This window comes from Oncorhynchus mykiss, chromosome 22 (genome assembly GCF_013265735.2).
Source record: "Oncorhynchus mykiss isolate Arlee chromosome 22, USDA_OmykA_1.1, whole genome shotgun sequence".
NCBI lineage: Eukaryota > Metazoa > Chordata > Actinopteri > Salmoniformes > Salmonidae > Oncorhynchus > Oncorhynchus mykiss.
Window position 1 is genome coordinate 26,093,594 of NC_048586.1, and position 26,565 is coordinate 26,120,158.

The following is a 26,565-nucleotide window of genomic DNA, read 5'->3' on the forward strand; positions in this document are numbered from 1 at the left end:
CAGGATGTTATTATCATATATATCCAATAACGTTCCAACCGGATCATACGTTTTCATCTGGGGCCGAATGGAACAGCCGTAGCACCCACAGAGAAATGCGCCACAGCAAAATGGCATTCTGTTGGGACACTGACTATTTTCCCTCCCATTTAGGTCAAAGTTCACAGCAAATGCTCCATTACACTTTCTACAGAATGAGGACATCTAGTGGAAGGCGTAGGAAGTGCTTCCAGATCTATATCTTGTTGGGAAAGGAGGGGGCGATGACGTCAAAGTTGCCCCAACTTTCAGAATTTCACTCCTTGTTTGGAAGATTGCCTGCCCTATGAGTCATGTTATACTCACAGACATAATTCAAACAGTTTTAGAAACGTCAGAGTGTTTTCTATCCAATAGTAATAATAGTATGCATATATTAGCAATCTAGGACAGAGTTTGATGCAGTTTACTATGGGCACGCAATTCATCCAAAGTGAAAATACTGCCCCCTATCCTCAACAAGTTTTAAGAACACATTTTTATATACAATGATGGCCTTTTGATAAAGTAAGACTGGATATTATTTATAATGCCTGGATATTTTCAATTTCTGTGAGTCTCTTATAAAACGGGTAAAAGTAATGTATGTCAACCCAAGGTGTAAAATAGTAAATAGTTTTGAATTGTCAAGAGGAGTTAAACAAAGGAGTGCTGACACCATATCTATTCATTATGGACATCAACATGCTAGCTATTTAAATATCAGATCAAATAACAACATTAGAGGATTAGAAATCCAAGGCTTGAAAACAAAGGTGTACATGTATGCTGATGAATAAAAAAGTTTTATATTAAATCCGGACTCTAGATCCCTGTAATGTCTCGTTGAAGATCTAGATAACTTTTCTGAACTCTCTGGACTAAAAGTGTACAATATTATGTATTGGATCCTAAAAAATACAACTTTTACATCACGGGTGAGCTCACCATTGATCAAAATAATTGAGTAAAACACTTTCTTGAAATCGGAAAGTAATCCGACGATGGGTAGTTTGTGCGCACCAGAATGTTTTTTCCCCCGCATCAACCAAAGATAATAAGAGGAGACAAGATGAGTTTGGTCTGTTTATAGTATGCATGTTGAAGGGGGTGTGTCGTCTACAATGAAATAATAGGAATGCATAATTTGTCACCAGTACTTGTGAATAAAACTGTAAATACATTATGCTACATAAACTACCGTTCAAAAGTTTGGGGTCACTTGTTAACATTTAAAATTACTATTGTAGCTGGAAACGGCAGATTTTTTATGGAATGTCTACATAGGCCCATTATCAGAAACCATCACTCCTGTGCGCCAATGGCACGTTGTGTTAGCTAATCCAAGTTTATCATTTTAAAAGGCTAATTGATCATTAGAAAACCCTTTTGCAATTATGTTAGCACAGCTGAACACTTGTTCTGACTGAAGCAGCAATAAAACTGGCCTTCTTTAGACTAGTTGAGTATCTGGAGCATCAGCATTTGTGGTTTCGATTACAGGCTAAAAATGGCCAGAAACAAAGTACTTTCTTTTCGTCAGTCTATTCTTGATCTGAGAAATGAAGGCTATTCCATGCAAGAAATTGCCAAGAAACTGATGATCTCTTACAACTCTGTGTACTACTCCCTTCACAGAACAGCGCAAACTGGCTCTAACCAGAATAGAAAGAGGAGTGGGAAGCCCCGGTGCACAACTGAGCAAGAGGACAAGTCCATTAGAGTGTCTAGTTTGAGAAACAGACACCTCACAAGTCCTCAACTGGCAGCTTCATTAAGTAGTACCCGCAAAACACCAGTCTCAAGGTTGATAAAATACCTGTATTTATGGAAAATATGTTTGAAAGGGGTATTTTGTTTTTAAATGATATTGTAAATTGGAATGGTAGAGTTGTCTTTCATGGAGTTATCAGAATTTTATGGGAATATCTGCTCAATCCAAAATTACAACCAATTGATGACAGCACTACCCCAAAAATGGAGGAGGCAGGTGGCAGTGGGAGGCGGTAGGGAACTGGTCTGTCTGCTCAATATAAAGGATAAACCTGGCGGAGGAATAAAAATAGCATAAATAGGAAAGCATAGCCGTTTCATTTGAGGACCAGGATGTTGACAGCTGTCCCATACAGATAGCAAAATAGTTGGGAAGATATTTTTGATGTACCGATTCCATGGTACAGGCTGAGTTGAGTTGATATATAAAATGAGTTGATATATAAAACGACACAAGTTTCAAGACTTTGTGCTTTTCAGCTAATATTCTTGCCACCAACAAAATGTTGAATATTTGGGGCATACAATCATCACAGCTCTGCAGATTTTGCTGTGAGGATACAGAATCAATAGACCATTTGTTTTGGTATTGCCCTCAAGTAGCCTGTTTCGGGTCTCAGGTTCAGAAATGGCTGAAAAAGCATAACATTCATAAAAATGTACCCTAGAAATAGCATTGTTGAGAGATCCGGAGAGACCTGGTCAGTCAATTACTAATATACTAACACTCTCAGTAAAAGTATTTATCTTCAATTCGCAATCTGTGGATTCCATTAGATTCGATAGATTCAAATTGTATGTTAAACATCACAGCATAGTTGAAAGATATATGGTGCGTAGAAATCTGAAGAGGCTGGCCAGCAGAGATACAGTGCCTTGCGAAAGTATTCGGCCCCCTTGAACTTTGCGACCTTTTGCCACATTTCAGGCTTCAAACATAAAGATATAAAACTGTATTTATTTTGTGAAGAATCAACAACAAGTGGGACACAATCATGAAGTGGAACGACATTTATTGGATATTTCAAACTTTTTTAACAAATCAAAAACTGAAAAATTGGGCGTGCAAAATTATTCAGCCCCTTTACTTTCAGTGCAGCAAACTCTCTCCAGAAGTTCAGTGAGGATCTCTGAATGATCCAATGTTGACCTAAATGACTAATGATGATAAATACAATCCACCTGTGTGTAATCAAGTCTCCGTATAAATGCACCTGCACTGTGATAGTCTCAGAGGTCCGTTAAAAGCGCAGAGAGCATCATGAAGAACAAGGAACACACCAGGCAGGTCCGAGATACTGTTGTGAAGAAGTTTAAAGCCGGATTTGGATACAAAAAGATTTCCCAAGCTTTAAACATCCCAAGGAGCACTGTGCAAGCGATAATATTGAAATGGAAGGAGTATCAGACCACTGCAAATCTACCAAGACCTGGCCGTCCCTCTAAACTTTCAGCTCATACAAGGAGAAGACTGATCAAAGATGCAGCCAAGAGGCCCATGATCACTCTGGATGAACTGCAGAGATCTACAGCTGAGGTGGGAGACTCTGTCCATAGGACAACAATCAGTCGTATATTGCACAAATCTGGCCTTTATGGAAGAGTGGCAAGAAGAAAGCCATTTCTTAAAGATATCCATAAAAAGTGTTGTTTAAAGTTTGCCACAAGCCACCTGGGAGACACACCAAACATGTGGAAGAAGGTGCTCTGGTCAGATGAAACCAAAATTGAACTTTTTGGCAACAATGCAAAACGTTATGTTTGGCGTAAAAGCAACACAGCTGAACACACCATCCCCACTGTCAAACATGGTGGTAGCAGCATCATGGTTTGGGCCTGCTTTTCTTCAGCAGGGACAGGGAAGATGGTTAAAATTGATGGGAAGATGGATGGAGCCAAATACAGGACCATTCTGGAAGAAAACCTGATGGAGTCTGCAAAAGACCTGAGACTGGGACGGAGATTTGTCTTCCATCAAGACAATGATCCAAAACATAAAGCAAAATCTACAATGGAATGGTTCAAAAATAAACATATCCAGGTGTTAGAATGTCCAAGTCAAAGTCCAGACCTGAATCCAATCGAGAATCTGTGGAAAGAACTGAAAACTGCTGTTCACAAATGCTCTCCATCCAACCTCACTGAGTTCGAGCTGTTTTGCAAGGAGGAATGGGAAAAAATGTCAGTCTCTCGATGTGCAAAACTGATAGAGACATACCCCAAGCGACTTACAGCTGTAATTGCAGCAAAAGGTGGCGCTACAAAGTATTAACTTAAGGGGGCTGAATAATTTTGCACGCCCAATTTTTCAGTCTTTGATTTGTTAAAAAAGTTTGAAATATCCAATAAATGTCGTTCCACTTCATGATTGTGTCCCACTTGTTGTTGATTCTTCACAAAAAAATACAGTTTTATATCTTTATGTTTGAAGCTTGAAATGTGGCAAAAGGTCGCAAAGTTCAAGGGGGCCGAATACTTTCGCAAGGCACTGTAGGTGGGATGGGCTGAGGAAAGCTAAGGGTTGGGATGTGGAATTGTAGACAAGTCGGAGTGGAGTTGCTGGGCGGGGGATAGAATGACAGTCAAAGATAAAAAGTTTTTTTTAAATAAAGTAAAAATAATCTTGGAGGGCTGGTGGTCTAGCGGTTGGGAGCTTGGGCCGGTGGAGGATAGGTCGCTGGTTCGGGTTCCCATAATTGACGTTGAGGGAGATCTGTCGACGTGCCCTTGAGTAGGTCGTTGACCCTGGTTGCTTCTTTGGTTCACTCTGGATGGGAGTCTGTTAGATGACTGAATGTATGGTAAATGTTGAGTGGCATCATTGCAAGTTGTTTTATGTTTTAATATTCCCCCCAAAATGAAATAAATAAATAAAAATATACAAATAAAATAAAAAATCTACAACAACAAATAATATATATATATATATGTGTGTGTGTTTCATGACCAGTACAGATGTGGATACTGTACAACAGTCCTTGGCCCACTGTGTTAGAAGAGCAGGCCCAGGGAGGTCTCATAGCATGTTTGAGGGGGGTTGGACAGTCAGCTGCAGGAGTTACAACCCTTCTTCCCAAACCAGAGACAGCTGCTGTTGCACCCTGGGGTAGAGGGCCACAGATGTGGAGTTCCCTGGGGACAGGAATTACAAACATACTGTTTATAAAGGAATATACAGCTCATAAATGCTTGTGTTATAATTACGCTTAACCCAACTGTGTGTGAGAGGGGTGGCCCACCGTGAAGATCATTGAGACAGACTTGTGTGTATGAGTGGTTAGGATCCATTGAGAATGGTAGTGTGTGTATATGATGTGAATGTGTGTGATGAGAGCTGTATGGTGTGATTGTATGGATGTCTTAGTGTGTGTGGTTTGTAGCTGTGACTGCCCTCTGCTTTCTCTCATCCCTAGAGAGTCATAGTGGACAAATCCTTCCTGGAGACTATTACAGTCCATCTCAGGGACAGGAAGACAGACTGTCATGGCAAGTTAAGAGTGTGTGTGTGTGTGTGTGTGTGTGTGTGTGTGTGTGTGTGTGTTTGTTTGTATGAGTGTGTTTGTGTGTGAGTGCGTTCATGTGTGCTTGCGTGCGTACGTGCCTGTGTGCCTGCGTGCGTACGTGCACTCACACAAAGGGAGATTTACAAAACGTAATGATTGCATATGCTGTCTATGACAACAGTAAGCTTGGTTTGGACATTAATCAATGGTAACAGTTAGTTACAGTACTACACCGGTGGGTGATGCAATAGTTTATCTGACGTGGACAGAGTACAGTGACCATTCAGAGTATCCTCTACCATTGAGCCTGTCATGAATTGTCACCTTGTTAAAGCATCTATAGCACACCACAGTGGGACTACAACAGCTGGTTGAGCCACTTATGGGGGCTAGGAATCCATCCTCCCACTCCATCATGTGATACTAATAATATTTTGGCACTTCTATTCAAAATAAAAAGAGATATTTTCTCACAAAGGAGGTTTAATTTGCACCCAGCGGGTATCCTGTATGTTTTTTCCACACAGCTGAGCTATGTTGGTTAATATCATTATTACTCTCAGCACTACCAGCACGGAAGCCTCTGAGGGGTGCCCTAACAGCAGATCAAACCCACATCGTTTTGACTTGAACCTGCAGAAAGAAAGCTAAAGGCCAGGCATGCTTTGAAGTGCTGGATTGGAAAACAGTTGAGCAAGACCGTGCTTCACAGGGCTGTGTACGTGTACAAGTACTGTGTGTGTGTGTGTGTGTGTGTGTGTGTGTGTGTGTGTGTGTGTGTGTGTGTGCGTGCGTGCGTGAGACAAATAGATCAGAGATTGAAAAAGATGGCAAATTGAAGGAGAAACTGAGACATATTCATAAAAGCCTTGGGTGTGAAAGATGGGGAGTCTGTGAGTCTTTCCCCAGTCGGTTGACCTTTCAGTATTTTATCAGACTTGGATTTTCTCTCTTTTCATAACCAACCCTTCAGTACCCAGAGCCCCTGCTGTGAATGTAAAATTAAGACTGCCCTGCTGTGCTATTCAGCAGATACTTCTAATCAGTGGGAAAATCCCAAAGGGTAATTCAGTTGGATTAACATTCTACCAAAAAAGGGGGTTATAAAAAGAACAATAATCCATTAAGGCTTGAAATGTACATTTTCTTTTCACCAAGAATTGAACTAATGCATTCCCAAATACAAAGTTCAAAAGATCTCCCTAGTGAAGTCTGTATAAAGCTTAGCTCACCCTAACTCACCCTTCAATGTAGAAGTTTCTGAGCTGGAAAAGTGATGAATTAACTTGACTGATGTAGGCTGAATGAACCAGCTGCTCTTATTCACAGTAAATACAGGCTATATTCAGCAATAATTTGGCAATGTATCATTTGGGATTAGCACTAAAGCCTTTTTCATTCATACCCTCCCCTTCCGCCTGTTTGAATGAAACATTCCAGTGCTTAAAGAGAGTAGATCCATTTCTCCCCGGAGGGGGCTTAAACAGACAATTACATGCTGGGCCACAGCGGCCCTCTGAAGTGGTGGGTTACGGTCAGGACAGTTTAAAATGCTGATGCTCTGGTCAATTTGGGAAAAATGCTCAGACGTACTGTGACATGACCCGGTCATGATTTAGGGTCCTTGCGATGACCGCTGACTAAATAATCCTTTAGAGGCACATTGGGAGATATATTGGCACAAACACAAACTAAATCTTACATGTAGACTGAAAACTTAGGAGACAATAGCTTATAGGTCAAATGGCTTAAATTCTACTACTTAGTCCAAAGTGAAATTCATATGGACATCCAAAGGAAGAAAAGAGAATAGGAATATAAGCAATTATGTTTTTTACCTCTCTCCGCCTTGATCTCTTATTTTTAGCTGTCTGTCTGTCTCCCTTCCTCTACTCCCAGTAGCCTCTACAGGATGTGGTGACACCCCTCATGGGCACCGCCCTGCGCATACTCCCCATCCTCAAGGATATCTCATCAAGAGCTCGCCTAACAAACTTCTGCCTAACGAGACACCCCGATAACAAGGGCTTCCCTAACAAGTGTCTCATTAATGAAGGAAAATGCCAGGACTGTCCTCATCAGAACGTGCACGCAGGAAAACAAACATAAGACAATCAGGACAATCAGGCTTGGGACGTGACTTCCCCCATCTCCCCACCAGTCTCTTCCCCCTCCGGACCCCCGACCGGAGTTACACAAAGCGGAGGATGGGAGAGCCCAGGAGGACACACGCTCCTCTCTCCTCCTGACCTTCTGAAGACCTACAGTAGACCCATCTCAGGCTGTTTGCTCAGGAGGCTAGAGTCAACCGCAGCCGGAAACCAGGAGGAACACACCGACCTGATTGTACAGAAAGGAGGAGGATTGTCTACTGTATTATCATTTAAATCAACCTCCATCCAGGAAGTACAATAAAGTGTCCTGCTGCTGTTTCTCTGTGGAGAATGGTATAGGTCATAGGTCAGATAAACCCCACCCTGTCCTGTCCCTGCTGGACATATCCATGTTATATCACATAAACCAAACTCATCTTGAGAAACACTTATTGTAGTGTTAGAAGAGCCTGAACACCTTCACTTCACTGTTATTACTGCCATTACTTGGAATACAACATGTTGATCAAATGCACGTACAATACAATCAAACTATACCCAATCAAATACAAATATTATGATTTATTCTTGTTCTCCTCTAATATTTTCAAAATTCTGTCTTCTATCCTGGGAGGTCTGATCAGTCTGTCTTCAGTGTGACTGCCTCTGTTGTTTCAGGCTTCACATTTGGAGAGAGTTTGGCATTGATATGCCAGCTGAGTTGAATTACTAGCCAGTAAAAAAATGTGCTTTAGACGTGTGTAAAATGTGTTCAAACCCGTCTGACACACATGCTGCTGTTTAGCCCTTAATTTGCCACCTGTAGCATGTAAACATTTTATATTTTAAGTAGAAATTGTGCAACAATATTTCATTTTAAAAGCCTGATAATTAAATGAAGTGTCCTTTAATATAGACCATACCGATAATTCAATAAATAAATAGTCAAAATGTCCCTCCGTCAACCCTGTTATGGTCAACCCTGTTATGGTCAACCCTGTTATGGTCAACCCTGTGTCACTTATAGGAAGATTTTAACCCACTTAACCCTAAGATTTCTCCAAGTTTCACCATAATTGTAAAGCCCTAGTTGTTTTGTTGCTATGTAATTTCTGAAGATTATTATTTATTTCATGTGATTAGTGTTTAATATTAATCTGTACATAATTTAAGGTCAACCCTGTTAACTCACGTTTGAATATGTTGAAACTATTATTTTTTAAATATTTTTTTCATAATAAACTTTTAACAACTAATAGTGAGATCTAGTACAGAAGCAGGTGAGTTGGTTTTACTCTTTTTGGCCATTTGCTGGTGTTTTGTGGTAGAACACTGGGCACACCAAGCATAACATGTCAACCCTGTTACCCTGTTAGATAGTCATGCTAGAAAAGTTTGAACAATTTCACTTTATTTTAAGTTTGCATTCAATTTACCCTTGTTGCACACAACAAGCTTTCATTCCCCCTGTCACAAGGGGACTTATGGCTGATTTAAGATGAAATCCTCAACCCTGTTATGGCCAACCCTGTTATGGCCAACCCTGTTATGGTCAACCCTGTTATGGCCAACCCTGTTATGGTCAACCCTGTTATGGTCAACTGTGTTACTTTATTTGGCACATATCAAGGACGTGCTATCTTTTTTTTATTTTCTTGAGGTGTAAAAATGTGTTTTTTATTAAGTTGAACATATACTCTTATGACAGCTTGTTGAAATTGAAACCAAACATCGATTTTTTTGGACAACGTTACACTTCTCAAAAGGCACCAAATTGGTGGGACGACCGTACTACCGCCACCTCAAGATTGGTCTGACATAACTACTGAGACCTCATCGGAGGAACTTCTGAGTTGAAACCATATTAAGGCAGACTCTGAACTGGAAAAATAAGCAACAAGTCATATTGCTTAATATTGTGGACATAAAGGGGTTGGATTTAATTGTAAAGCTCAATACTTTGAAAGAGCCAGAATAATCAGACTAATAAAATAATGAGATGGATTAGACTCCTACTTCTATTGATGCCAGTGAACTTTTCATTGCCCTATGCATGCAGTCGACAGGGAGTTTCCTCACATTGTGGTTGGATATGAACCAGCTAGGGCATGCCATGCCATTCCATGACATCGTAGGTAGAGTGAGATATATCTTGGCAGAGTAACCTAACTATAACCCGTTTGGGGCAGAGAAGGAGAGCAGCATGGCTGGATAGAGGGCTGGATAGAAGGCTGGAAACTGAAGTTAAGGAAAACATATCACAGCCCTCTCCCTGGGGAAAACAAACTAATGAAACAGGGACTTTTATGAGGACAACCAGTGACCAGTACCCCTGATGTTGACTAACATGGGGCTTCAGTACTGCTTATGAGGTAGTAAAATATGTTTACAGTAAAAGTAAGAAATGTGGAGGCGTATGAGCAACAGTAATATGTTTCACACACCTGTAAGACTGTGGCTGGGGATCTGAGACTGTGACTAGGGCGGTGAGAATGTTGTTGGGCCTCTGAGGGACTGGGGCTGTGACTCTGGGGCTGGGGCTGTGAGGCTGGGGCTGTGACTCTGGAGCTAGGGCTGTGAGGCTGGGGCTGTGAGTCTGGGGCTGTGAGTCTGGGGCTGTGAGTCTGGGTCTGGGGCTGTGAAGCTGGGGCTGTGAGGCTGGGGCTGTGAGGCTGAGGCTGTGAGGCTGGGGCTGTGACTCTGGGGCTGTGACTCTGGGGCTGTGAGGCTGGGGCTGGGGCTGTGACTAGGGTTGTGAGCCTGGGACTGGGGATGTGAGTCTGGGGCTGGGGCTGTGACTAGGGTTGTGAGCCTGGGACTGGGGATGTGAGTCTGGGGCTGGGGCTGTGACTAGGGTTGTGAGCCTGGGACTGGGAATGTGAGTCTGGGGCTGTGAGGCTGGGACTGAGGCTGTGAGGCTGGTGTCTGTGAGACTGGGGCTGTGAGGCTTGGAATGTGTGTCTTGGGCTGTGATTCTGGAGTTGGGACTCTGGGGCTGGGGCTGTGAGGCTGGGGCTGTGACTCTGGGGCTGGGGCTGTGAGGCTGGGGCTGGGGCTGTGAGGCTGGGACTGAGGCTGTGAGGCTGGGGTCTGGGGCAGTGAGGCTGGGGCTGTAAGGCTGGGGCTGTAAGGCTGGGGCTGGAGCTGTGAGTCTTTGGCTGGGGATGGGAGGCTGTGAGACTGAGGCTGTGGCTAGGGCTGAGCCTGTGAGAATGGGGCTGTGAGGCTGTTGCTGGATCTGTGAGGCCGTGGCTGGGGTTGTGAGGCTGGGGTTGGAGCTGTGAGGCTTTGGCTGGGGATGTGAGGCTGGGGTTGGAGCTGTGAGTCTTTGGCTGGGGCTGTGAGGCTGGGGTTGGAGCTGTGAGGCTTTGGCTGGGGATGTGAGGCTGGGGTTGGAGCTGTGAGGCTTTGGCTGGGGATGTGAGGCTGGGGTTGGAGCTGTGAGTCTTTGGCTGGGGATGTGAGGCTGGGGTTGGAGCTGTGAGGCTTTGGCTGGGGATGTGAGGCTGGGGTTGGAGCTGTGAGTCTTTGGCTGGGGCTGTGAGGCTGTAAGCTGAGGCTGTGAGGCTGTGTCAGGTGTGTCATCTGTGCTGTGAAATGAAGTCTGATGAAGGCCATCGCTAGAGCTATCTCACATCTAACACTTCGCTTCTTCTCATTCTGAGAGAGAGAGAGTGAGAGAGACAGAGAGAGAGACAGAGAGAGAGACAGAGAGAGTGAGAGAGAGAGTGAGAGAGACAGAGAGAGAGACAGAGAGAGATTACGAAGTGTAAAGTGCTGATTTACTGACCCAGGGAAATCTCCAGTGAGTGTTAGCTGACAAAAACATCCCAAGTCTGAAATTATAGAATAATTATTCCTAAAATTGCTTCCCAAATGGCACCCTACTCCCTAGTGCACTACTTTTGACCAGATCCAAAAGTAGGTTAGGGGAAGCCCTAAAGCAGGTGGACAGATGTGAATGAAAGAAAATCAGCAGAACTACCAGCAAGTGTTTCACAGTTTTCAACAGAGGGAGGGGGAGAGAAAAGCATTACTTCTCTAAATACAAAATTGTTCCTGAGGTTCAGAGATAATTATGTGCTTAGCCCTGCCCTCTGTTTTTATTTAAACTGCAGATATTCAGTTAGGACTTCTAAACTAAATAAATTAGTTATTGTAACTTTTGCAATTCTTCATATGGCATCCCAGTAAACACACACTTACTCACGTAGACCTTTCCTGCAGTCAAATTACTTAGTGGCCTCATGGGTGGAACATTATTAATATTTTTCATAATTAATAAACATGACTATTTTTCAAACGTAAAAAAATCTGGTGTTTCTATGTCAAAAAGTTTTGTTATATTTCAGTCTTCTGTGATGTATATAAAGTGTAATGTTGGGATGCAAACTCAAAATTGAATACATTTCAACTCTATGTCTAATATGGTAAAGGTGTCTTCTTTTTTAAGCCCATAACCATGTGTGAGAGGTGTATACTTTTGTTTCAAAGTAAATTTGTTTAAGAATACCAAAAAACACTCTGTGTAACCCTGATTTAGCCCACTGCAGTAAAATGTTAAACCCTTTTGCTCTTTGGGGAGCATAGGTCATTGCCATAATTCCTAAACACAACCACTACACAATGGTATCTCAATTTTGACTCCAAGTTGTGACCATATGTCGCCCTGTTACAACTACAGGTTATGTTACTTTCTCGATTCGTTGTCCCGATGCTTTTGTTGTAAATACATGTAAATAAAGCGCCTTAAAAAAAACCTTTAACCTGGGCATTTCACTGTGAATCTTCTCTGCCGTCTCACTAAAAAACACCACTGCCGAGGGCACCATTTCATAATGTCACCTCATGGAAAGTCAAGAATATTAACCCTCTTAACCTCAGAGAAACAACCTGTATTATGTAGAGCAGACAGGTAGATGTGTATCCATACAACCCACCCTGGACTCTTTACAAATAGTTTTTACTGTACCCCTGTAGTAGGACACTACTTCATCACCTCTAAAGCTCTTAAGAGGGCGTCTGAGAGAATGATGTTTAGATGGAGTCATGAGGAAAGACAGACATGTAAAACAAACACAGTGTAAATGTATATTGGCCCCAACCTTGCTCAGGGCCTGTGTGTGTGTGTGTGTGTGTGTGTGTGTGTGTGTGTGTGTGTGTGTGTGTGTGTGTGTGTGTGTGTGTGTGTGTGTGTGTGTGTCAACGGAGAGGCTGTCATATCCTAAAGCTTTACAGCTCTCTTAGAGGCTCTTACTCAAGGCTCCCATTCACCATGACAACCACTTACTCTAACTCAAGTCAATGTGAGAATAACATATTACCTTTCTTGTCCCCCGGTGCATACCATGCTACCACAGCCCACCATCAACTCTACAGCGGTAACGCAACCCGCAGACCAAACCCATAAATGTCGGATTGGTGTTTACTCTCATCGGCATGTGTCCCACTGGACACATACTGGTTGAAACGTTATTTCCACTTCATTTAAATAAGTTGCTTTGAACCAACTTGGAATAGACTTGGAATAGACTTGGAATAGACTTGGAATAGACTCTGTGTCCAGTGGGATGTGACTGAGCCTGAAGTGGGCCAGAGCCACAGAAAACACTGCTGGAACTACTAAGGATACATTTTTCACATTCTTATAAATCATAATAACTTGGAGATTGGACTATGGATGAACTCTCTTCAAAATGTTGTGTGTGCGCGAGTGAAAGAGAGGCAGTAGTCTATAGAGGTGGTATTGGTCTCTCCCACAGTCCTTTATGTGACCATTGATCTTGGTCTTGTCTGGCTCTGTCTCCTGTTATCAGAGGACAGCTCTTGCACACACTGCTGAGATGGTCCCCCACATTCTCGGGAGTGGGGCCAACCATCACAGCTCATCTCTACCTTTCAACTTCAGTCAAATCTACTAAATCTTACAGCCAACTAGGGAACGATATGAGCTCTGTGGGCAATATGAATTCATCTTTCACCATGGAAAAATATGTGAACACTGATTTGATAGGTAACTTCCGTATGAGTTGTCCGCCATCCAGTGGCAACTTTTGGAAAAGCAACGTTCGATGCTTTTGTACTTTTATTTTGAAAACAGCGTTAAGCCCGGAAGTAGCAAACTAACACGTTCGAGTACTCCATGAACTGCTTTCTTGCACAGCCAGTTGGGAGCAGGGCAGACAGCACCCACATGTCTTACAGCGCAAAGATGCTGGTACTAGTTAAATTGCCTAGTTAAATAAAAAATAAATATATATTTGTAATACTTCGCTAAAAAATTGTCCCGTCCATCCCAGTGACCTACCTAGCATGCATTGGTACTAAATCTGTTCGAATGACGGAGTGCGGGGCTGACTTCCTGCACCTCGACGTTATGGACCGGTGGGCAAAGCCACATCAGATGATTCATAGGCTACAACGCTAGCTAGGGAGTGCATTGATTTTCGCGAGCTAGCTAGCATAGCCTCAGTTTCTTTAGCAATCATGTCAAGCAGTTTAGCTAGCTGTAACACTGAATGCATGCATATTTTAGCAAAGCCAGTCCAGGTTGCATAACATTCTGCAACTCTGTTTACAACATCCTCAGTTTTTCTTTAGCTACTTATATTTTGTCAGCTTAAGTTTTATTCCGCACTAATATAGCACTGATTTGCATTTCAATTTATCTTATTGCCTTGCATCACCACCAAGGTGACTGGATTAGAATAAATCACATGAGGCTAATGATTGTATGTTGTTTCCCTGAAGTCATTCTGTACCCAACATCATGTTCGGTCATCCCATGGTGGAGTGCCTGAGGAACTGTGTGGGGCCAGACCCTTTTTGGTGAGTAACACAACCGCTCACTCTGATATGGTTACACTATCGCCTTGTAATAGGACAACAAAACATTGAGGAGTCCCTATTATCACAGACACTGGTGCCCCCATGCTATTTCGGTCTACATAGTATCATAGATTGTTCAACTTAACATAGCAGCCATCTCAAAAGTGTGTGTGTGTGTTTTCTTCCAGATATGCACGTGACGGTATTGGGGCCAGAGCAGTGGGTGAAACCCATGGCAGGAGCCAATCAGTACACATTCCACCCGGAGGCCACCACCAATGCTGGAAACCTCATCAAGGAGATCAAAGAGAGCGGCATGAAAGTGAGGCCGTGTTGACTATAGAGGGAGACGAGAGGTCCAGATATGGGAGAGAAATGAATCGTCAGAGAAAATGGACGTAAAGCGTAATTCACACACAAGTCAGAGAAAGTTCACAACTATGTGTCTTCTGCCAGTTTTACTATGTGTCTTCTTCACCCATGTGTGTGTGGTTTTTGTCTTTACCATCATAGTTGGGACCAGAATTCCCCACAAGGAAAAATGCTTTTTAAAAAATTTTTTAGTCTTAGATTTAGGTTTAAAATTAGGGTTTGGGGTTAGGGATCTGTTAAGGGTTAGGTTAGGGGAAAATCGTATTTTGGATGGGAATCAGTTGTTTGATCCACACAAGGATTGTAAAACCAACGTGTGTGTGTCTTATAGGTGGGCCTGGCCATAAAGCCTGGGACTACAGTAGAGGAGTTGGCACCGTGGGCTGGACAGATCAACATGGCTCTGGTCATGACTGTAGAGCCTGGCTTTGGAGGCCAGAAGTTCATGGAGGACATGATGCCCAAGGCCGTATGTTTTCGTGTGAATATATGTGTTAATTTACTTAACTTTGTGTCTCACCAGAGAAAGCACATCCCTGATAAGCAGCATGAAAACGCTTATTTGTCCTCATCTGTAATCTGACTTATACACAAGGTCTCTTGAATGCAGAGGTGTGTTACAATGTCATCAGTGGACATTGTGTCATCTGAGTATGAATGAGACATTTCAGAATAATATCTGCTTGTGGTGACTTGTAAGTCTGTAGTTTAACAAGGAAGTAAGGTACGGTTGAAGTTTGCAAGTGGGCTTTCTAAACAAAAATAGAGCAGAGTATTGATCTATGAGACTTATAGGATGCAATGATATGTACTGAACCTGCCTCCCGTAGTAAAGCAAAGTGTGCTGTTGTAAATTGCCTCTAATGGTTCCAGTGTAGTCTAGCACTGGCAGGAAAGTTGACTGAATGATCTGCTTTCTGCTGTTTAGGGAGAGGCACAATCTATTTATTCTCAACTTCCTAACTAACTGATCCATATGCTTTTTAAAATAACTTTTTGTCAATCCAGATGCCAAAGATATTTATACACGGGGACACGGTTCATGTGGGCATCATCCAATATGCATAAATCATCAGATACATTTTGAAGTGATTTGGAAAACGATGTACTTGGTTTTAGCTGCATTAAGCACTCATTTTCAGTTCAACAAAGGCTTTCTGCAAAGCGACAAAGGCAGATTGCAGCTCCAAAAAAGCCTAGTCAGGTAAAACCAAGTACAAAAAAGCCTAGTGATCCAGGCCAATTTCAGACAACCGTAGAATTAGTAAAGAGTAGTTGACAGTGTCAATGAATAGAGTTGCACAGTGTTTCTTCCTATCCAAACAATTTACCACAATTTACCAGTGATGCTGCCGAGATGGTGCTATGGCCTGGTCTGAAGCCCAACTGATGCACATTTAAAATAGATTTAGAAGTTAAGAAAGATCACATGTCATTCACACGTCTGTTTCTGTGTGTGGCCAGGAGAGTCAGTTTCCCTCTCTGGACATTGTGGACGGAGGAGTGGGTCCTTCTGCCATCCATTAGTGTGTGGAGGTGAGTACATGCCTCCTTGGAACCTAGTGTTTAACTGTGATGTCTCTGCCTGTGTCAGTCCATGTGGGTTGACTGAGTGTGTTTCTCTTTCTGTGTGTCTCTGGTAGGCGGATGCTGACATGATCATGTCGGGCTGTGGTAAGCAGTGACGACCCTCGCTCTGTCATCGCACCGCCGTCTCAGAAGCTATCCAGAAACGCTCGCTGGACCGCTGACGAGAGAGAGAGGTACAGGACGGCTGAACAAGATGTCATATTTGTAAGATTTTTTTTTTTGGGGGGGGGGCAGGCTAGTATTTTGTCACTGCCCTGTTTTAAAATGCCTGTTACTATCTCCCTTGTCACATGATACAGAGGATTCCTCGCCAATTCTTGCTCTGCTCGGTTGGTTTGAAAAGTAGTTCACTACTCAGACACTAGAGGGCAAGCTTGCTCAAACTATTCATCCCTATAGGTTTGTATGCTGTATACCCGGGACTGTCATTCTTTAAACATTTTTTTTTATATATCCCCGTTTTCTATACTGTCTTGTTTAGACTAATTACTTATTGATAATAAGTCATGAATATTATTGATAATATTGAAATAAAAATGACTGACTACCATATGTGGCATAGGAGAGTATTAGTGATCTAGCAGTTATTTCCACATTTAATATGGGATATAAAGTTAGTACCTGCACAGGGATTTATTTAATCAAAACTAATAGTAACATTACCGGATAGATAAAAACAACAGCAACCTCTCCTTGCACTAATAGGAACCATGTTTCTATGTAACACCATTTAACTCTTTGACAAGATTTACTCCAGTAAATAAATGTTTATTGAATATTGTTCAAAGCCCTTCTATTTCAGGCGGCCATTTTGTCTGAGATAGGGGACATCTCTACATTTCATATCTCTACGCCTGCCAGAACAAACCTCTTGTCAATGAGAATCACACATGACATACTTTTAGCTGCAAGCCGCTCATTCTCAATAATGCAACAAATGTCTGGAAGATAATTCGCATTCTCCTGCAGTATTAATGTCAGAAATCTGTATTTCCGTTTGTGTCACATATCGCACAAGACAGGTTCATAGGAGACTGACTCCAGATCTGTTGGAAAAGCTGTTTATGGAAACGCTAATACCCTGGTCGCTATTGAGACGTGTGTGTATTTGGGATGTAGGGACATGTAAGAGGGTCTCCTGCTCTGTCTATTGACAAGGTTTTTCTACAGCTGGATATGTGCCATGTCTCAGACTGCACCATCATTCCAAGACATGAAATCGTATCTGTGGGAGATGCTGTGAGTTATACTTGTTCACTCTCTACATGTATAAGACACACTGCACATTTCTGTTCGATATGAAGCATATCATCTTTAAGAGATGAAACAGAACTCCGTCGACGCACTAGAACTTCCCCGTTCTACAATGGAATCATAGATTCAAGGAGGAAACTCTTGACAGAGGCAGACCTTTTTAACCAAACACACTAACAAATAGGCCCGCTTACGACAACACATGCTTCCACATAGGCCCGCTTACAACAACACATGCTTCCACATAGGCCCACTTACAACAACACATGCTTCCACATAGGCCCGCTTACAACAACACATGCTTCCACATAGGCCCGCTTACAACACATGCTTCCACATAGGCCCGCTTACAACAACACATGCTTCCACATAGGCCCGCTTACAACAACACATGCTTCCACATAGGCCCGCTTACAACAACACATGCTTCCACATAGGCCCGCTTACAACAACACATGCTTCCACATAGGCCCACTTACAACAACACATGCTTCCACATAGGCCCACTTACAACAACACATGCTTCCACATAGGCCCACTTACAACAACACATGCTTCCACATAGGCCCACTTACAACAACACATGCTTCCACATAGGCCCACTTACAACAACACATGCTTCCACATAGGCCCACTGTACTGTGCACATATCCAATGCTACTCAAGGGGATGTGAAAGTTGTTCCAGAGGTGCCAGAGCAACCGTATCCAGATGCTGCGACTTGCTGAGAAAGAGAAAGGGCAAGATGATGTAGCGTTGGTTGGAACTTTCTTTTCAAGTCCTCTCCTCCACACTGTATCATGTGTGTGAGGTTGAGATGCCTAGTGTATATATGTCACTATGTCCGCAGGCACTTACAGGAGAACTTTTATTTCAGTGTACACACACTCGGGGTAATTATAACCCCAGTAACACACACCAAACATGAGTCATGCTGGCAGCCATCATGTGGCGTTTATGAGCCGGTCTTCAGAGATCTGCTGACTGAGTGGCTGGATTGCTGTCTCTAGTGAGAATGCTGGCACAGAGCAGTACACAGAGGACACAACCCCAGGGCCCCTACTGAGCAGGGTTTAGTAGTCAGAGCCTACATCAGTAATTGGAACACACTACCACTGGAAGATAAACCAGAAGCCAGCTCTTCTCAGAAACACCATCTACTGGGCTTGGATTGGGAAGAAATGTGACATCCAAGGCTTTGAATTCCAATGTGAATAAGATTTATTCCTCTTCATGATCATGTAAATCAAAACGTATTGATATGTAGACTTGAGATGTAACATTTCTCATCCATCATGCAGTCACATTGAATGGATTATTCAAATCCATCCGTCCAAAGCTAGGCTACTGTATAATGAATCTTTCTGTAAGAGAACATGGTGTGTGGCGTGCTCTCCTTTATTATGTCCCCCTTTCATCTTCCCTTTTTATTTTCCCTCTCGCTTTCTTCTTTTCTACTATTCTCTCTCTCTGGTGGCAAGCAGCGATGTCTTTGCTCTCCCAGTCCTCCTCTCCCCGTCGTTCTCGGCACTAAAAGCACATTACCTCACTCGTCACATTGCATGTTCCAGCTCATTCATAATTACCCACGATCCCACAGGAGACAGGAAGCGTAGGGCTGATTAGCTCACTGTTGTCACAGCCATTACATAATGCATCAAGTCCTCTTCTCTGATTGAGTGTGCTAGCTGTCTTATTCAGGGTTTCCCAAATTCGGGTCCCCAAGGGGTGCGTTTAGATTTCTGCTGTAGCACTACACTGCGGATTCAAATAATCAACGAGTCATCAAGCTTTGATCATTTGAATCAGCTGTGTAGTGTTAGGGCAAAAAACAAAACGTGCACCCCTTGGGGTCCAGAGGACCGAGTTTGGGAAACACTGGTCTAATTAATGATTTAAAAAAAAAAAAACTTTAATTGCTTAGAATAACATTACAAACGATCTCTTTGCTTTGCCCCGGGCGGAGTGGAGTGTGCAGGGATTCATGGAAGGCCGTGGCGGTGATTCACAGAGGACGAGAGGCGCAGTGACACGGGGTGCCCGTTTGTCATGGTTGCTCCATAGTTCCCCTCTGTTTTCAGTTGTTTTAGGAGAGGGCCTACGGGGTAGGCACACTGTAGCAGTGATATGATGAGCCCACAATTTGTGTGAGGGACCATATTCCATTATTCCAGCACTGTCCTGGAACTGAGGTGGTGCTGAAGTAGCTGCTTTGGCAATGGCCTTGACTTGGTGAGACGTTAGTCAGAGCTATTCAAGGCATACATGTGGAGTATTATTACGTTCGCCCTCGGCACTGATCGGTCAGTTTCACCCCCCTCAACAGGTAAGGATAGGATTCATAGGAGGGTAAGATTATCCTAGATCTGTGCGTGTCAAAGGGTAACTTCCACCCAGAGCCATGAGGTTTTCTCAGAGACAATAAAAGGGATGGCAGTGTTGAACGAGTGCACCGTGTTGTCCCGGGGGAGCTGCCTTGGTAACGACCCCATCCCAGGCAGAGACCCAACAGAAGTACACAGGATTTTAGTTATCATCTATTATATATGGGCCAAGACTTACTGCTATCTTTGCGAGTGTGTGTGTGTGTGTTCATGTTTTCTAATTCATAATGGATGAGATCGCAGCATTATTGTTTTCGCCACGCGCAGAGCTGTGAGAGAAGAGCTCACAACAGGAAGAGTGTGGGTGTTTAGTTTGTTTGCCCTGACGCCGGCCACGTCACTCGCTGCTCTTCACAGGAAATAGTCTTTGTTCAATGGACTTTATTTGTATACAGCTATTGATCCCCAGCCTCCTGGCAGAGAGCGTTTACACAGAGCTACACTCAGGAGACCAGCTGATACAGCGGATAAATCAATAGATTTACCTCCGTCTCCAAGCCTCAGCCCCCACAACCTGAACAGTGTATTAGGACATGGGTCAGAGCACTTACTGTGGGAACTCTCTCACACATGTCACACGCACAAGTAGAACAGAATCAGAACAGTGCATTAGAAGAGTAGACATGTAACAGAACGCTGTGCAATGCAATCTGACAACGGAGTAGAATATCTCACCATGTCTTATTTAAAGGCAATACAACCTCGGGCACTGTGGCTGTTAAACACAAAAGCTCCAGGCATGATCAACAGTCACATTATGATGACTCCACTAATACCTGATGTCGCCTATGGGACATTAATTTCTGTTAACGTTCTTGTACATATTTGATCATAGTTATGAGTGCTTCAGGTTCTGTTCTGAATGCTGCCCCCTACCTATCTGAAGTGTAACCTAGGGAGATGTCCTGTCTCTCCTTCTGTATTCTCTCCTCGCTCTCACTGGTCATGAATCATCATCTACTAGCCTGCCTGCTGCTTCTCTGCTCTGGATCGTTAAGTGCTGTCTGCCCATGATTGCCCTATGGTGTCTGTGTCCTCTGTGAGATTGTATTTGCCTATTTGATTATTTATTTGCCATGTCTTAAGTGTGTGTGTTTGGAGGGAAGAGAGAGAATGTGTTTGAGGGAATGAGTGAGTGAGAGTCAGAGAACAGAGGGAAAAATACAGAGAAATGTCCTCTAATGAGCATTATTTATTTGTCCTCCAGAGTTGTGACAGAGCACATTTGACAACAGCATCAACAATGTCATCAGTGATGCCGCTATTAATGGCACACCATCAGTGTTGTGCTGTGTCGCTGTGCTGTGTGACAGATAGGAGAGAGGGTTTCCCATAGAGCCAGCCCTACAGGGGGACCCGGGTACCACTGAGCCAACGTTATGATCCACTAATAGTGCATGCATCACGTTGACACACAGGAATATCATTTCTGCTGCACTAAATGCCATTTTTCCTCTGTCACTGTGAGTTATGGTTAGGGGGATTTGGATTTGGTCTGACCCTCACTGGTCATGGTGTGTGTGGGGAAATGGGAAACTTTGAGTGTGTTTGTGTTTGGAATGTTAAGGTTTTGTTAATGGAGTAGTCTGAGCAACAGTCGGCATACTGTGTGTGTGTGTGTCAGGATGAGTTATGAATGGTGTGATGTTATTTGCTGAGGCCGTCAGAAAGAGGCTGGTTAACCAAAGGGAGACCTGTGAGCACCATTTATCCCTGTGACAGGCTGACACACACATGATGCTATTTTGATGCCCCTGGCAATATGGGTGGAAAGGCAGAAATGGACTCACATTGTCACAAGGGCAACATCCTACAATCACTCAGTGCCCCTGCATCATGGCTATTAACCTTCACTACAGAGCTGAAGAAACTAACAGTGCAATGGAAGGAACATGTAGAAGAGAATAATTCCTTTGTACTAAAGAAATAGTCTGTCTGGGGGCATGGTTGACTGACTGTCTGAAAGTGGGGGTGTAAAAGCTTGGCAGGGGGGATTATACTGTTTCTTAACGGGGAATCCATATTTATGAACAGAACACCTATTTTTCTTAGGTATCGATTGACAGGTCTGAAGCCCTACCAAAATCGGTGACTCACAAATATCCTGGGCTAAATTGTTGACTTTTTATCTTGCTGAAGTAATATGGAAAGCATATGCATCACAATGGTAGCAATTAAAGGGAACAGTTTGGAGATGATGGGAAAATTGTTAGACTAAAGGTGAGGACAACGCCTGATACAAGACGGAATCCAAATATTACACTGGTGATTTTATGTACATGAACTGTACTTTACGCCGCATTTAACAAACTCTGAAAATACTCCACACATTGTTACATAAGAACATTCTTGGAACAATTAGGGATAGGTGCAACATAAGACAACATGACAGGGGTATGAGTGAGAGGTCATACTGGTATCTCCAAAGCCTTGTTCACACTGCAGACCTTAATGTTAAATTAGTTTTGTTTTTCCAAGTCTTTTTTTGTACTACTGACCGGCCAAACAGCAAGTTACAAGTGACCAAATCGGATGTGTGTGTGTTCAGAGAGCAGTCACTTGCTGACAATGCTATGCTAGTTGTCATGGTAACGATGGATGTGTTTGCAGTGGTGTAGGTTGATTGGTGTTGCTCGTGCTTCCTATCACTCAGAAGTTATGTAGCAAGCTAAGGTGACAATGCCTGCCATGGATGTTTCCCAGTTGCTTTGAATGTTCAAAATCATAGGGTAAGAACACTTTTTTAAATCCTCAAAAGGATAAGATGATCCAACTTTCAAAACAGATCCTTTTTGGCTAGCCACAGTGCTCAACTAGCTAGCTAGGTAGCTGTTTAGCATTCACAAATGCACATGTTCTTGTCAAACTGTAAACAGGGTAGCAAGCAACAAGATTTGCCAAATAAGTCAAAAAACACTTTTGGGCAAATTAAGCTGATTTGACCGTGGCCAAGAATCATATTTGTATTGGACTTCAACCACCTACGAAGGGGATGTGAAATGTGGCTTCAATTCCATGTGCTTTTTTAGCAGTTCAGACTGCAGGAAAAATAACAGATTCAAATCGGATATGCAAATAAATAGGATTTGAGACTTCAAACGGCCAATGTCAACACGGCTCAAGTGGCCACACCTCTCCAGAGTGTGCACAGTCCCTAAATATTTTCAATGCACTTTTGACTTGAAGAAGAGTTCCACTATAAGCTGCTTTTTTGAGCTCTCCTAGCTGTGCCGTAGAGGAACTAGAGCAAGCACATGTTGTTTTGAACACAGCCTTGCATAACCGCCATCACACAATTACTGTTGTTTACGCAATCAAACGGTCCATTATAAATCGCAATCTGGGTCAGGTGGGCATCATTTGAAAGCTTGTTCTATTGCCAACATGACAAGCTACATGATAAAATATGATCTTTGTGGTGTTAGGTTTTCACAAGGTAATTCAGAGAAGCAGATGGTAATTTGTGCATATAGAAGGGAGTAATGAGTAGGGCTGTTGACCATATTACTGCAACACCTGCGGTCACGAGTCATGAAGGCAGTCAAATTCCATGTGACCGTTTAGTCATGGTAATTAGGCTTCTCCAAGCTCTGATGCTGCTGATGGTCATTAGTAGCCTACCGAACTTGCTAACTGCCTGGTACTCCAAACATTTAATGAGAGCTCATGTTGCTCAACATTTTGTATAGGTTATGCAATTGCATGAGAAACGAGTGATGACCTACTAAAAGATCCCATCGGCTTTCTATAGGCTAGGCCAACTATATTTCTCTCAACTTTCCTAATATTAAGCACTATGTTTATCTTTACTACAGGAGTATAGCCTACCTGGCTGGCATGAAAATGAACCACAGGAAAACCTTCCTCCATTTGCTATTTAAGTGCATAGATGACATGTATTTTTTCCCGGTTTCAAGACAGGTGCATGATAATGGTCCATTTTAAATCAAAACAAATTACACATTATTTTGTATATGTAACGACAAGCTTAAATCATGAATAGTCTGATGCGTGATAATATTAGCCTTTCACTTGTGAATTATATATTAGAACTTGTGAATGGTTCCCAGCGTAAGGCAAGAAACAATACATACCCTTTTTTTGCGACTTTTTCAAATCATAGCCCTATAGGGTTTGTATCACAACTATAGTGGCCAAATAACTTCTTAAAAATGAAGCACATTTATCCACTTTACAAGGGGTGTAGAACCTAACTGGCATAAATACGCAGCGCGTGGGTTTTACATTAAGGGAAGATCATTTATCATCAAAATGCACCTTTATAATAATTGCATTTGCGGTCACTTTTGATAATGGCGTTTTCCCACTAATGGAACATTTGAGCACACTGCCATGTGTGCATTGCTGCACTTATAATATGAAGAAATAAATCATTAGGCTATCAACATTTTTAAGCTAAACGTTCTGATCTGTTGTGTCAGCCACATTATGTTAGTGGTTGTCCCAGACTATGTTTGGAATATCTATTTCTCGCACAGAGTAGAATGTCAACTTTTGTACTATGGGTGATAGTAGATTGACATAGGTTAGTGCTTTTGCTGTACGTTAGGTCTACTCATCTGGTTGGCTGACAAAGTAAATGTGGACAATTCTTTCAATATCCACCTCGGAATTGGATAAGGACGCGCACAGTTGCGTCCCCGATGTGCCTGTCTTCACTTGTAGCCTGTGAGTGAGGTGCTTCGGAGCAGACAGCACTCAAGGAGGAGGGCACAATGCAGCACTTCCGGGGCCAAGGAAACAAAGGCATCATTTTTTTTAGGGTGCATTACGGCCACACAAAAGGGATGCCGCCGGTAAATTCGAGGCATTAGCAAAGTGCTTGTCAAATTGTAAATGCAAGACTGATGAAGTCTGTACAACCTGTGTACAAAACAAAGCAGAGCTCATGCCTTTCAAGCAACTTTTTTCAAAATCATTAGTCACATCATCCAGCCTGACAATCTATTAAAAATCAAAACATATTGCCCAACGTTTGTAGAACTAAAGTTGCATTAATAACTCTAAATTAAGCATATGAGTACCTATTTCTATGTTAACCGCTCAACATAGAATAGCCGCATGTGTGCACTCCCTCAAATTGTTGAGGAAATATCCTTTCTATTTTATTCAGTTTTTTTTAAAAATTGTATTCTTCATACTATATAATAATACCACGTAATTCTAAGCAAATCTTGTCTGCTAAATGAACTAGTGTAACCCACAGCCATTTGGCATAGCCAGATCAGGACCTAAAACATAAGAACAGTGTGTTATTCTGAAAGACTACATTTTCTAAATTTAATGTTTTGTTTCTTTAGACCGGTCTTTAAAAAAAAATATTTATTGTCAAGGTGTAGACTATATTACAAGGATTTATTAGACTTTAAATAATGTACAGTTGAAGTCGGAGGTTTACATACATTTAAACTGTTTCACAATTCCTGACATTTAATCCTAGTAAAAATAGGTCAGTAAAGATCACCACTTTATTTTAAGAATGTGAAATGTCAGAATAATAGCAGAGAGGTTTATTTCTTTCATCACATTCGAAGTGGGTCAGACGTTTACATATAATCAATTAGTATTTGGTAGCATTGCCTTTAAATTGTTTAACTTGGGTCAAACATTTTGGGTAGCGTTCCATAAGCTTCCCACAATATGTTGGGTGAATTTTGGCACATTCCTCCTGACAGAGCTGGTGTAACTGAGTCAGGTTTGTAGGCCTCCTTGCGCGCACACACTTTTTCAGTTCTGCCCACAAATTTTCTATAGGATTGAGGACAGGGCTTTGTGATGGCCACTCCAATACCTTGACTTTGTCCTTAAGCCATTTTGCCACACCTTTGGAAGTATGCTTGGGGTCAATGTCCATTTGGAAGACCCATATGCGACCAAGCTTTAACTTCCCGACTGATGTCTTGAGATGTTGCTTCAATATATCCACATAATTGTCCTGCCTCATGATGCCATCTATTTTGTGAAGTGCACCAGTCCCTCCTGCAGCAAAGCACCCCCACATGATGCTGCAACCCCCGTGCTTCACGGTTGGGATGGTGTTCTTCGGCTTGCAAGCGTCCCCCTTTTTCCTCCAAACATAACAATGGTCATTATGGCCAAACAGTTCTATTTTTGTTTCATCAGACCAGAGGACATTTCTCCAAAAAGTACGATCTTTGTCCCCATGTGCAGTTGCAAACCGTAGTCTGGATTTTTATGGTGGTTTTGGACCAGTGGCTTCTTCCTTGCTGAGCAGCCTTTCAGGTTATATTGATATAGGACTAGTTTTACTGTGGATATCGATACTTTTGTACCTGTTTCCTCCAGCATCTTCACATGGTCCTTTGCTGTTCTGGGATTGTTTTGCACTTTTCAAACCAAAGTACGTTCATCTCTAGGAGACAGAACGCGTCTTTAAACTTCTTCACGACAGTATCTCGGACCTGCCTGGTGTGTTCCTTGTTCTTCATGATGCTCTCTGCGCTTTTAACGGACCTCTGAGACTATCACAGTGCAGGTGCATTTATACGGAGACTTGATTACACACAGGTGGATTGTATTTATCATCATTTAGGTCAACATTGGATCATTCAGAGATCCTCACTGAACTTCTGGAGAGAGTTTGCTGCACTGAAAGTAAAGGGGCTGAATAATTTTGCACGCCCAATTTTTCAGTTTTTGATTTGTTCAAAAAGTTTGAAATATCCAATAAATGTCGTTCCACTTCATGATTGTGTGCCACTTGTTGTT

The 26,565-nt window shown here is 42.5% G+C and overlaps 1 protein-coding gene across 3 annotated transcripts; it reads left to right on the forward strand.

The window, feature by feature from the left end:
• The first annotated feature begins 13,556 nt into the window (after nt 1-13,556).
• LOC110501641 (ribulose-phosphate 3-epimerase) lies at nt 13,557-16,923 on the forward strand. Of its 3 annotated transcripts, none has more exons than XR_005038803.1 (6): nt 13,557-13,771; nt 14,138-14,215; nt 14,404-14,635; nt 14,919-15,056; nt 16,052-16,123; nt 16,231-16,923. XR_005038803.1 is itself a non-coding variant. In XM_021579342.2 (6 exons), exons 3-5 carry the CDS (start codon nt 14,406-14,408, stop codon nt 16,112-16,114), a joined length of 333 nt encoding a protein of 110 aa, XP_021435017.1. In that variant the 5' UTR covers nt 13,557-13,771; nt 14,138-14,215; nt 14,404-14,405; the 3' UTR covers nt 16,115-16,123; nt 16,231-16,923. The 3 variants fall into 3 exon arrangements, 2 of the variants coding, with proteins under 2 accessions (XP_021435017.1, XP_036814889.1); XM_021579342.2 differs by having other exon boundaries at nt 14,404-14,537; XM_036958994.1 differs by lacking the exon at nt 13,557-13,771 and having other exon boundaries at nt 13,791-14,215; nt 14,404-14,537.
• Nucleotides 16,924-26,565: the final 9,642 nt, after the last annotated feature.